Source organism: Mustela nigripes, chromosome 1 (assembly GCF_022355385.1).
Source record: "Mustela nigripes isolate SB6536 chromosome 1, MUSNIG.SB6536, whole genome shotgun sequence".
Taxonomy (NCBI): Eukaryota; Metazoa; Chordata; class Mammalia; order Carnivora; family Mustelidae; genus Mustela; species Mustela nigripes.
In genome coordinates, this window is record NC_081557.1 from 163,212,962 (window position 1) to 163,224,517 (window position 11,556).

Genomic DNA, 11,556 nt, shown 5'->3' on the forward strand with positions numbered 1-11,556 from the left:
CTCATAGAGCAGGGCAGAAGGGCATGGCTAACATCTGTGCATGTGTCTGCTCACCCCTTTCCCCACCCCCTTGTGGGCCTAATACTTCTGGGGACAAGACTCATAACTTGTCTTTGTGGCTTTTTGGAGCCTAGCCTGGTTCACGGCGCACGTTACATTTTTGTTTCTGGGCTCCGTCGACTCACAGATAAAAATCCTGGAAATCGTTGAAGGAGGTAGTTTATTTAGCTTTGTTAGAGTTGGAGGAGGAAGCATCAAACCCCAGAACTAGCAAAACTGAGGAAAGCAAGACCATAAATACTCCCAAGTCAAAACGGACCAAAGAACAAATCAAGCTTTACGTCCTAATTGATTCTTCGATTTCCAGCCAACCCACCCCTCCCTGAGTTTCCTATCAGCCTGCTTCCCACCCCTGCCCACCAGTCACCTCAACATCTCGCTCATCTGTCCTCTCCTCGGTTACCCTTCCCTTAAAGATCCCCACCCAGGGTCAGTTGTACCATATACCCTACTATGTGTGCTCTTTATCAACGGTAAAATGTAGGACCTAATCTGTAGACCTGGTGTGAGCAGGAGAGCTAGCAGCCTTAGGTGGAGACAGACCTCTTGAAAACAAATTCTGCAAGCCTTATTACCTACCTTCTTGGCACACTCCAAGGATCTGACAGGTTCTCCTGCCCGAGTGTCTCAAGATGCCTGGGCACAGAAGGTTCTGTATAATGGAGTTTTTAAAACAATATTGAGGGATTGGTGGGGCATGGCTGCACCCACACTGTATGATGACAAATCCATGGAGTTTACTGTGCATTAATACAGGCAGAAAACAATCAACATTTTCTAGTGTCGCAGGGAGAGAGAACAGTGCAAGGAGAGAGAACAGTGCAAGAGCCCAAGGTGGGAACTAAACTGAGGTGTTTTGAAGATTAGCAAGAAGATTATAATGATCGGCATGAAGTGAAGAGAGGCAATGTGGTAGGAGATGAGGTTGTTGAGGGAAGAGTTGTTGAAGGTCAGTCATGTCAGGTGGCGTTTTTCTCAAAGGGCCCACCCCTCAACTGAGTGCTGGGAAATTCATAGTGCTTTGGGGCGCTGCTGGCATTAGTGGGTGTCGGGAGCTAGGAAGAGCCTGACACTTTAGCCTGCTTGCACACTATTAGAGCTGCACGGCGTCACGGCAGACTGCTGGTTGGCTGCCATTTCCTCTGGAAGGAGACACTGTCTCCATCTTCTAAGGTTGTTTGCCCTAAGAACGTGCTTTAAAAATGGGTCTGTGAGGCGCCTGGATGGCTCAGTCATATAAGCATCTGCTTTCAGCTCAGGTCATGATCCCAGACTCCTGGGATTGAGCCCCACATCGGGCTCCCTGCTCAGTGCAGAGTCTACTTCTCCCTCTCCCCCTGCTCCTCTACTCTGCTCATGTACCCTCTATTTCTCAAAGAAAAAATTGTTTCTCAAATAAATAAAAAAACCTTTAAAAAAATAAAAATGGGTCTGGAACAAAGGGCTATTAGTGCCTTGCTTATAAGACACACAGAGGCATGAAAGCTCTGGAGAATTATTTCCCAGCAATGGGCAGGGGCCACGGAGGCTAAATATGCTGGATTGACTTTTGTTTTAAGTGTCCAGGAGGAAGTATAAGAGTTTAGAGCAACATAATTTAAGTCTTAAAATTTTTAAAAAGCTCATTGCCCCTGCTAAGTGGAAAATGGAATGTGGCTGAAGTTGGAGGAAAAACACTGGTGAGGGGGCTATTGGAGCAGTCCAGTGAGAGATGGTGGTAGTTGAAACTACACAGGCAGTGGGGTAAGAACTGGTGAACTTCAGGGTGTGCTGTGAGGTAGAAGAGACCAGACTTAAAACAGATCGAATGTGAGATGTGCAAGAGAGTCTCACAGTGGTCTTCCTGCTGTTTACCAAGATGGTGGAGGTGGGTTTGGGGGATGGGAACGAGCAGTTCTGTTTTGGACCCAGGAAACGTGAAATACCAATTGGTTGTGTTGGTGGAGATTGAGATGATCTGATTTGCAAACCTGACATAGAATAGGTCCCAATCTAAATTGTCAGTTTCCTTAGCTTCCCTGTTGTGAGATTTCTATTCCTTTTACTTCTGCAAATTTTTTCTCTTTGTTCTGTTATTCTACCGGTGTAAGATACAGTGTAACACCATACTAGAACAAAATGTCCTTCAGTTTCTTTAGGAATTTATGAAGTTCTAAATTTCTTTATTTTAGGGTCCTTATTTTATGCATATTTCTATTTGCATGGCTATCTACCATTCCTTATATTTTATAGGCGCTAGCTACATGTGTGATGTTACTACCCTTGAATTAATGCTGTGTGAGTTAAGAAATGACTCATTGTCACTTCAGATCCCCTTTGGATAAATCAAGTGTAAATAAATCTGCATTCCTGGAAGTCTTTTCCACAGAATAGAGGTCTCAAGAGATGGTCTCTGAAAAAAAGGTGGGGGGAGGGCTGTAATGGGGGAGGTTCATGTGATAAAATAAATATTGGATATGCTATTTCTCATGTCCCCCCTTAAAGTTCACAAGGCATACTGGCAGAATACATTCTCTGCGAAGTAAAGAAGTCCCTCTACTTCATCCAAAGTTTTCCAAATGCATTGACCCAATGTCAATGTGTGTGTGTGACCCAATGTCAAAGTGTGCACACACTTGGGCACGCATTTGTGCATAATACCTCTGCAACAGTTTAAGCAGCTGGGTTTTACATGACACACTCTGCCCAACGCTTTTAGAAGTGATGGGATGTGGCTTATTGTTTGCAAATTGCTAACTCAAGTTAGAAGAGTCTTTGAGTTTTTGCCTCTTGCTACAGAGCTCCCCACCAACGACCCAGTCTGAAAACAGTCTCTCACAACACAGGGAGGATTTTCAAGTGTCTCAGTGAAGAATGTAGGGCGATTATTTAAAGATCAAAGGCAAACCGGTGTTTCATTTTAAAATGGGACAGGAATAGAACGACAAATCATGTGGCGATAGTTCTGGGCTTCACTTGGTGCTTCTTTCTTTTTCAGCTGGGCACCAAAGAAGGTTACCTCACCAAACAGGGGGGCCTGGTCAAGGTAAGGAAACATGTCTCTGCTAGCCCCGGCCACACAGAGAGACAGCTCCTGTAGACTCAATTCTTGCTTTGACATTTTTTAAAAGCACAATTGCCTATTTTGAGCTGCTGCACTATTTTTCTGTTTCAAAAGCCGGTCTTTATGACTAGTATTAGTCAAAATTCTGGAAAATCACTTGACTTTTCTTTGGCAAAGTCAAATGTGTGAGAGTAGTCTACCATTAAGACCTCCCAAAACGTACAGTCCTTTAAATGGAACAAGCCAGGATGAAAAGTAGCAAGTAAACTCTAGAATATTTCTTTTCTTTTCTTTTCTTTTTTAAAATAAGAAGTCAAAATTGCATAAAATGTTAACCTAAAAGTAGGCCAAACGTCACTGGCATTAATGTAATTCTATTATAGAATCCTAAAGAAAACACAAAACTTTACTAGGTCTGGGGTATCCAACTGTCCCTCCATTTATTGATGTAATTGTATTTTTTAAGTTATGATGCCCACTTTAATATTCAAGAAGGCCTTCATGGAATATGTCTACTTTTCCCTATTTTAAGAGTCAGGGCACTTAACCTCTCTCCTGGATATTGGCCCGCTTGCATTCAACCTAAATATTTGGTTATTTGTGTCCCTACTAGACTGATGCGCCCCAAGGATAGGAAGTATTTATATTCGTGGCATATTTATTTTTAAGTTCTCTGTTACTTCTTTTAACTGGATACATTGCCGCTCAAGATAGTGGGAGGGTTCTATTAGTACATAAGAGAGGGCAGATGGGGAACAACAGTTCCCACCACCAATATCGTGGAACTCTTAGGCAAGTCTTAGAAAATCCTGTGGTTTGAGGTTCCCGAACTTCAGTTTGTATATTTGTGAAACAAGACTATTTGGCATTGCATAAAGATTGGCTAGATAGTACCTAGCCCATAGTAGGTGCCCACAAAATGGTATCTGTTCTTATTATAGAGATAATATATAAGACAGTTATCTAGTGGTTTGTTATAATTCACCTTGCATATTTATGATAGGCTATTTCTTCTTATTTATTTAAATATGTCAATATCTCTGCCTTCATTCTGAACTTCATGCATGGACTCATTTTAGTTTTTGTAGCTATTTTGAAACTTCCCTTCAGAAATGACTTACCACACAATATTTTATTGTATCTAATCTTTTTAGATACTTTTCAAGTGAAAGGAAATCGTCCTGTTTAATATTGTCTTCCTCAATTCAAAACCTACATGTTTTAATTATTTTTTCCCCTCAGACCTGGAAAACAAGGTGGTTCACATTGCACAGGAATGAACTGAAATACTTCAAAGATCAGATGGTGAGAAATATGATAACACATTTTCCCTTTAAAAATCAGCTCTTGGGGAGCCTGGGTGGCTCAGTGGGTTAAAGCCTCTGCTTTCAGCTCAGGTCATCATCTCAGGGTCCTGGGATCGAGCCCCGCATCGGGCTCTCTGCTCAGTGGAGAGCCTGCTTCCCCCTCTCTCTCTGTCTGCCTCTCTGCCTACTTGTGATCTCTGTCTGTCAAATAAATAAGTAAAATCTTTAAAAGAAAATCAGCTCTAATTAATAAACACAATAACAACAACAACAACAAAAATCAGCTTTCTAGATGCAAGGAACATCTGCCTTTGAAATCTCTGAAATTTTCCTTATGAGCTCCTGAAACACCAATAAATGACTGGAAATGTGAATTCTTGATTCCTGATGGGGCGGAGTTTTTTTCTTTTTAACTAAGCTTTCTACCCAACCTAGGGCTCGAACTCATGCCCCAAGATCAAGAGCAGCATGTTTTACCAGTCAGCCAGGAACCTTGAGCAGAGTGCTTTTGCAAGGATGAGATGTGTGTCCCAGAAACTGGCTAAACTAGCTCCCCAGGGTACATCATCCCCTTGTTTAGGGCAATGGAGTTATTCTCTTGTCATGATGTATGAGCTCTCTCTGCTGCAGTTTCTCCTTTTACTAAAAATAAGTCCCCAGGAGGCCTGGGTGGCTCAGTCGGTTAAGTGTCTGCCTTTGGCTCAGGTCATCACCCCAGTGTCCTGGTTTGGAGCCCCACATTGGGTTCCCTGCTTGGTGGGGAGCCTGCTTCTCCCTCTCCCTTTGCTGCTCCCCCTGCTTGTGATTTCTCTTTTTCTGTGATAAATAAATAAATAAAATATTTAAAAAATTTTTTAAAAAAGTCCATTTCTGGGATGCTTGGGTGGGTCAGTCGGTTAAGCATACCACTGTTGATCTCAGCTCAGGTCTTAATTTTAGGGTGGTGGGTTCAAGCCCTGCACTGGGCTCCACGCTGGTAATGGAGCCAACTCAAAACAAAAACCAAAAAACCCATGTCCATTTCACATGCCCATTTCATTAAGCCAATTTGAAATTATTTTGTTTCTTCTCACTTTCCCTATACCAAATTTCTGAGAAAGCAGAAGTTTAAAAACATGAAAGAAAATATGACTCCCTTCCATGTTTAAAATACCTCCACTAAATTTAAATTGATAAAGACAATCTTTCCAACATCCAGTCTCATCAATAACCAAGCCCCAAACCGGGGCTTATAACTAACCTGAGTAAGCATCTCTATGATCAGTCCCCTTAGTGAAAGTAAAATTGACAGGTGCATACAGTGGAAGACTTTTAGGGGACTAAGGGATGAACAAATTTTTGTGGGTTTTTTTTTTGTGTGTGTGTGATGACATAGGTTGCTTTTTTTTTTTTTTTTTTAAGTCACCAGAACCAATTCGGATCCTAGACTTGACAGAATGTTCGGCTGTGCAATTTGATTATTCACAGGAAAGAGTAAACTGTTTTTGGTAAGTTGTTTTGTAAAGAAAATGATTTTAAAAGTCTTCTTGCCAATTATTTTAGCTGGGGAATTAAAGAAAAACCTGTATATCTTAATGTAAATGAGTGTCTTGATTTGAGGGGCATGGATTTAACTAGCACTCAGGGCATGTATATCAGCAGTGCTTCCAACTGACTATGACATAATATCTCATTTAAAGTGACTTGGACTGGGAGGTGCCAGGGGGGCTCAGTTGGTTAAGGGTCTGCCTTCAGCTCAGGTCATGACCTCAGGGACCTGGGATGAAGCCCCACATCAGGCTCCCTGCTCAGAGGGGAATCTGCTTCTCCTTCTCTCTGCCCTTCCCCCTCCCCCTGCTCATGCTTTCTCTCAAATAAAGAAACAAAATCCTTAAAAATAAATAAAGTGACTTAAACAGGCAGGCCCAGTGGCTATAGCTGTTTATGTTGTATGCCACATAAGTATATACATAATTGGATTCCATTCATGTTTTATTCCTTTTAAGTTTTTTACTCAATTTTAATTTCAACTTTGACTCCAACAGTGGGTGATTTATATTATTATGACAATTTCTGGCAGATGGCAGAAAGTGTTTTTGTTTAACCTCATTAGTAGATCATGACAATTTTCTAACTAGGAGAAGTAGTGTCTTGCAAAAGGAGTGTCTTATTTCCCACAAAGTTTTATTTTAATGTTTTTCAAATGTACAAATGCTGAAAGACTTACATAGCCATATCCCTTTCAGCTACACATGCATCATTAATATTTTGTTGTACCTGCTTTATCTTTGATTCACTTTTTTCCTAAACCAGTTGAGTGTAAGTTGGAGGTACAATGGCACTTTATCCCTATATGCCTGAGTATGCACTTCCTAAGAATAAAAATGCCACATTACATACTCCCCCAAATTAATATTAATTAATTAATTAACATTAACCTCAACCAATAACGGATATCTTTTTAAAATTCACGTAAATGTACCACACAAGCCAGTGGGGCGGGTTATTTTTTATATAACAAAATAGGAGGACACAGACATCTAGCTTGACAAGATCAGCACCAGTGTCTCTACAGTTCTCTTGGGCTTTAGCAGTTCACTTGCTATTTTATTGTCCAAGAGAACTACTCTAGTTGTAGCCCTAACATTTTCAGGTCAGTCACAAAGAAGGACGTAGGGATGGTATCAGCCATGTCTGTCCCTTTTTATCAGGAAGGCAGACATTTTCTCAGAAATTTTCTATTGGGTTTTCCCTCCCATCTCATTGGCCATGGCTAGGTCCCATGGCCATCGCTAGCAGCAGGGGAAGCTAGAAAACTAGTAAGATCATAATTGGCTCCAACTAATTATCATTTATTGCCTGGGGCTCTGTTAGCAAGAAGAAAGGGAAAATTATCTGCATTAATAGGCGATTAATAATGTCTCTCACAGGGAGTACTGAGCAATGACAATTCCAGAAAGCAGTTTTGCACAATGTGACAGGTTACCAGCATCCCAGTCCCACTGTCCCCTCACTGCCCAACAGGACCTCATGTCAAGGTTTATCTTCTACACACAGGGGCTTAGGTCTTGTCTATTCAACCCTAATTACAGACATGAACAAGATATGGTGCTTTGGTTCTAGAAGATAGAAACTCTCTTGAATTTCAGTTTGAAGCTTTTTTTTTTTTTCTCCCCATGAGAGGCAGGGAAAAAGTATTTGAAGTGTTTTGCATCTCAGCTGTAAGGACAGGAAATATGGGCAAGATGTAAGTTAAGGCTGACCTTATTAGTCAAAAGATTTGCCTATAGAGCCAAAGAAAGTCAATGAAGAGTTACCATAGTTCTAGAATAAGCTGTTCATGCCAGTAGGAGAGTTTGTCTTCTTCCAGCAGAGAGTAACTCATTACAGAGTAGGCAAAAAGAATAGTTGATGAGATTTATTATCTTTTTTTTTTTTTTTCCTGTCCCAGATAGTCAAAACTGCTTACATCCACAGAATAGCTTATTTCTCATGGAATCAAGCCAACACAAATGAGTTTCTTAAGTAAATTCTTATCTGTCTTGCTTATTCTTTGACTCATGGTACAGGTTCTGAGTCATTCAACACATCAGCTGAATAAGCACACAAGTGTATTCAGTCAAAGACGTCAGTGGCAAAAGGATCTGGGTGTGTCATGGACATGTTTTCTTTTTTGAATTCTCATTCGAAAATACAAATCTGGCCGGTGATAATAATATGAGTCTCCAGCTTCCTCAACATTTCTGCTGTTTGCTGGCAGGAATCGCTCTGTATCTACCAAGTCTTCAAGTTGCTCTTTGTTGATTCTTTTTTTCTGTTGAATAGTCTAGTTTCTGTTCAACTAATATGTTCAACCAACCACCTGGAATATCTTAAGTTTTTCTTTTGTCTTATCAGCTTGGTGTTTCCATTCAGGACATTTTATCTCTGTGCAAAGACAGGAGTAGAAGCTGATGAGTGGATCAAGATACTACGTTGGAAACTGGTGAGTTACACAAATCCTCTGGATGCCTAGTACTCAGAAGTAACATAGTGACGATTTCAAACATATTGCTACTAAAACTGTTGGACTACCCCCAAGAGTCAATAGGATGTCTACTGGCAGGTTTATGGAATAGTCTGTTCATTCCTGAGGGACAAAGAAGGCATGCAGACGGGTGGTAAAAGAGAAAGGATAGAGATGCACTGGGATCTCAGCCCCAGAGCCTTAGCCTCAAGCCCTCAAGTACATTAGTCTTAGTGAGTCGTTAGTCCTATATATTTTTCTTTATCTGTTTTTATGTAATTAACTGACACATAGAAATTCATTGAATATTCTTTTCTAGATGCAGGCACTTTTGCTTTTGGTTATGTTTTCAGTTTGAAATCCAAATAAATATACCACTCATTTTGAGATAGTCTCAGTGTATTTGATATTGAGTGGAGTAATACTTTGGCACGTGAAACATTTGCTCAGATATGAATGAACTTTTTATTCTTTGTATGCTGTAATTATGGAAGTGACATATCATTAGAGAAAAATTAAGGCAAAAATAGATCAGATTCACATACTTGTAGACTTCTCCCTATACAAATAAATATTCAAAAACAAAAAACTAATCATTCTTTAGTGTTCTTTACCTGTGCACTCCACTGACAATGTATAATAAACAATATTCCCTATCAAAAAATTTAGACCCAAGTATTCATTTTGATTCATTGAGTAGTACTGCATTTAATGAATTACCTAAGTCTTAGGTCAATTCCTAGTTTGTATGTTTTAGCAGTGACTTTACAGTATTTATCCCGAGAAAAATAAGAAAACCATACTGAAAATTGTAACATGTTGATCTAGTTGCATAGTGTCCTTAGTAACAGCATGTCTTATTTAATGTTAAGTTCTTTATCTTAAATTGCTCAATAATCAATACGCATATGTGTTTGCTTTATTAAAGTCTCAAATAAGAAAGCAGCTCGACCAAAGGGAAGGCACAATCCGATCTCGGTCATTCATCTTTAAATAGACCTTTCCTGATCCAGGATGTCCTGACCCAGGACCAGGGCAGCATGGTCCCTGATGCTGTGATCTGCAGCAGGCTTCAGAGGAAGGCTAAGGATTCTTCTTTCGAAACAAATCGAACGCAGATGTGGGTTTAGACCTTTCAGAACCCATTGCATTCGCGAACTCATGGGTCACTGCTTGCCCTTCAAGATGTTGTCGTCTCCTTGAGAATACCAAATCATCACCGTTCTGATGGGAACTGATGACACCACCAACCCAGGCATGCTCACTCTTAGAATGCGTGAGAGAAGATCAAGGGTTTGTGTTTTCCCTCACTGTGGTGCCCATGCTGGTTGACAGTAGTTGCCTGGGGTCTCACTCTTCATCTTGGTCAGCTCATCTGACATCCGGGTTGTGTTGTCCACCAGGAAGGGAACAGCTATGTCCTCTGATGTTTCTATAGAAAGTGTATGCAACTAGCAAACACCAAAGACTGGGGCGGGGGGGGGGGGTTGCGTGAATTCTTTTTGCTTTTTTTTTTCTTTATACAGAAAACAAAACATTTCCAAAACTAAAATGGGAAATGTTTGCGGTTATTTATTTTCTCTTTGTTAAAGGCTCAGAAATATAGTGGGTGCTGCCTTTCCTTCTAACGATAAATCTGTGTGAACTAAATGTCCTGTAGAACCTCAGAGAGGATGAGAAAGATAAAGGGAGGTAAAACCTAAAAAACACCTCTTAATCATTTGGCGGAGTGGGGTGCGGGGGTGGGGGAACGGTATTAAAGAGTAAGAAAACATAAATGGAAGAAAGGGAATGGAATAGTAGAGAACTTGTAGTTAGTTTAATAACAATAATCAGCATGATTACTATTAGCACTATAACAATAATAGAGCACTTGGAAGCACCAGGTTGTCTCCATCCAACATTTCTGCACATAGACGGAGAGACTTCTCAGGCAGAGAAGAGGGTGCTATGCCAGCCTCTCCCCCAAGGGTGAGCGGTCCCTGTTGGCTGAAGGGAAGAAGCCCCTTAGCTCTGAGATTGCTGAGCACTCTGAGCCCTTCCTCAAGAGCAGACATCCGTGGTTGGTTGAAGGAGCAACACTAAATCCACATGAATTATACGATGATGTGTTATATCGCATTTGCAAGCTAGAATAAGGGGGTTGAAATCAGGAAATATGATACTGGCATCCAGAGCTCACAGATTCTAACCCCTTCTCTTATCATTATTAATACTGCTTTTTGAGGTAGACGTTTGAAGGGAGATAAAAGTGGAGGGAGGGCCCAGAATAACGAGTATGGTGCAGAGCTCTGCTACAACACTGCTTTTGCAGTCCAAGTGCATAACTTGATTGATATGTTTCTTGTTATTTAAACATCCAGAACTCTGAAGCTACATTTTTGTATATTTCCACAAGGTTTTTAATGTATCTTGTTATGTGTGTATCACATGAGATAAAGCAAATGTCAAGTTAAAATGTATTCGGTCAGGCTCGCCAAGTAAGGAGTTGCGAATGAATCCTCACGGAGATGAGCGGTTCAGGTTTTGTTTTCGTAGAACCCAGAGTTTTTCTTTGTGTAGGTAATATTACTGTCCTTACTTTTTGTAAAGTATGCCATGTTTATTTATATTCTTTGGCTAAGTTTATTAAAAGAAGCATTTTGCTGTGCCTGTAACATTTTGCTAATAAAATGTATTTTTAATATCTGTAATTTAAAAAGAAATAACGACTGATTAATGTCATAAATGGCCATGAAGAGAACCCACTTCCATTAGACTGTGTGCTACAGAGAATTTGGGGTTGGAGAGCCAGTCCTGGTCCTGAAGGAGTTCTTAGTTAAATATGGAAAAAGAGAGTATATGATAATGTATCGAAGTAAATAAGACAAATTCTGCACGTGAGGCACTTGAAACTCTGTGATGGAGAGAGTACACCTCAGCAGGGCTAGAGTAACTTTTGGAGGGGTTCTGACATGAAGAGGTGAAGCTAACTTATAAAATGTACTACGTAAGTCACCGGAACTGCCTCAACCGGGAAGACCGTAAGCCAGAAGCAATACCATATTTCTGGAAGGGTCTCGGAGCTTGGTGTCACCATCAACGACTTGCAGGATGCAGGGCAGGTAATTTCCCACCACATCCTCATGCAGCCCACCCATCTGGCCTGTGCGGAAAATAGA

At 40.6% G+C, this 11,556-nt stretch overlaps 1 protein-coding gene across 1 annotated transcript in view; it reads left to right on the top strand.

The window, feature by feature from the left end:
* Positions 1-11,088, top strand: part of DAPP1 (dual adaptor of phosphotyrosine and 3-phosphoinositides 1) — a 49,335-nt gene extending 38,247 nt beyond the window's left edge. Inside the window, exons 5-9 of the mRNA XM_059394747.1 lie at positions 3,038-3,085; positions 4,346-4,408; positions 5,812-5,897; positions 8,287-8,374; positions 9,324-11,088. Coding sequence (XP_059250730.1) covers positions 3,038-3,085; positions 4,346-4,408; positions 5,812-5,897; positions 8,287-8,374; positions 9,324-9,392 — 354 coding nt within the window. The 3' untranslated portion in view covers positions 9,393-11,088. The remainder of the gene's footprint in view (positions 1-3,037; positions 3,086-4,345; positions 4,409-5,811; positions 5,898-8,286; positions 8,375-9,323) is intronic.
* The last annotated feature ends 468 nt before the right edge of the window (positions 11,089-11,556 follow it).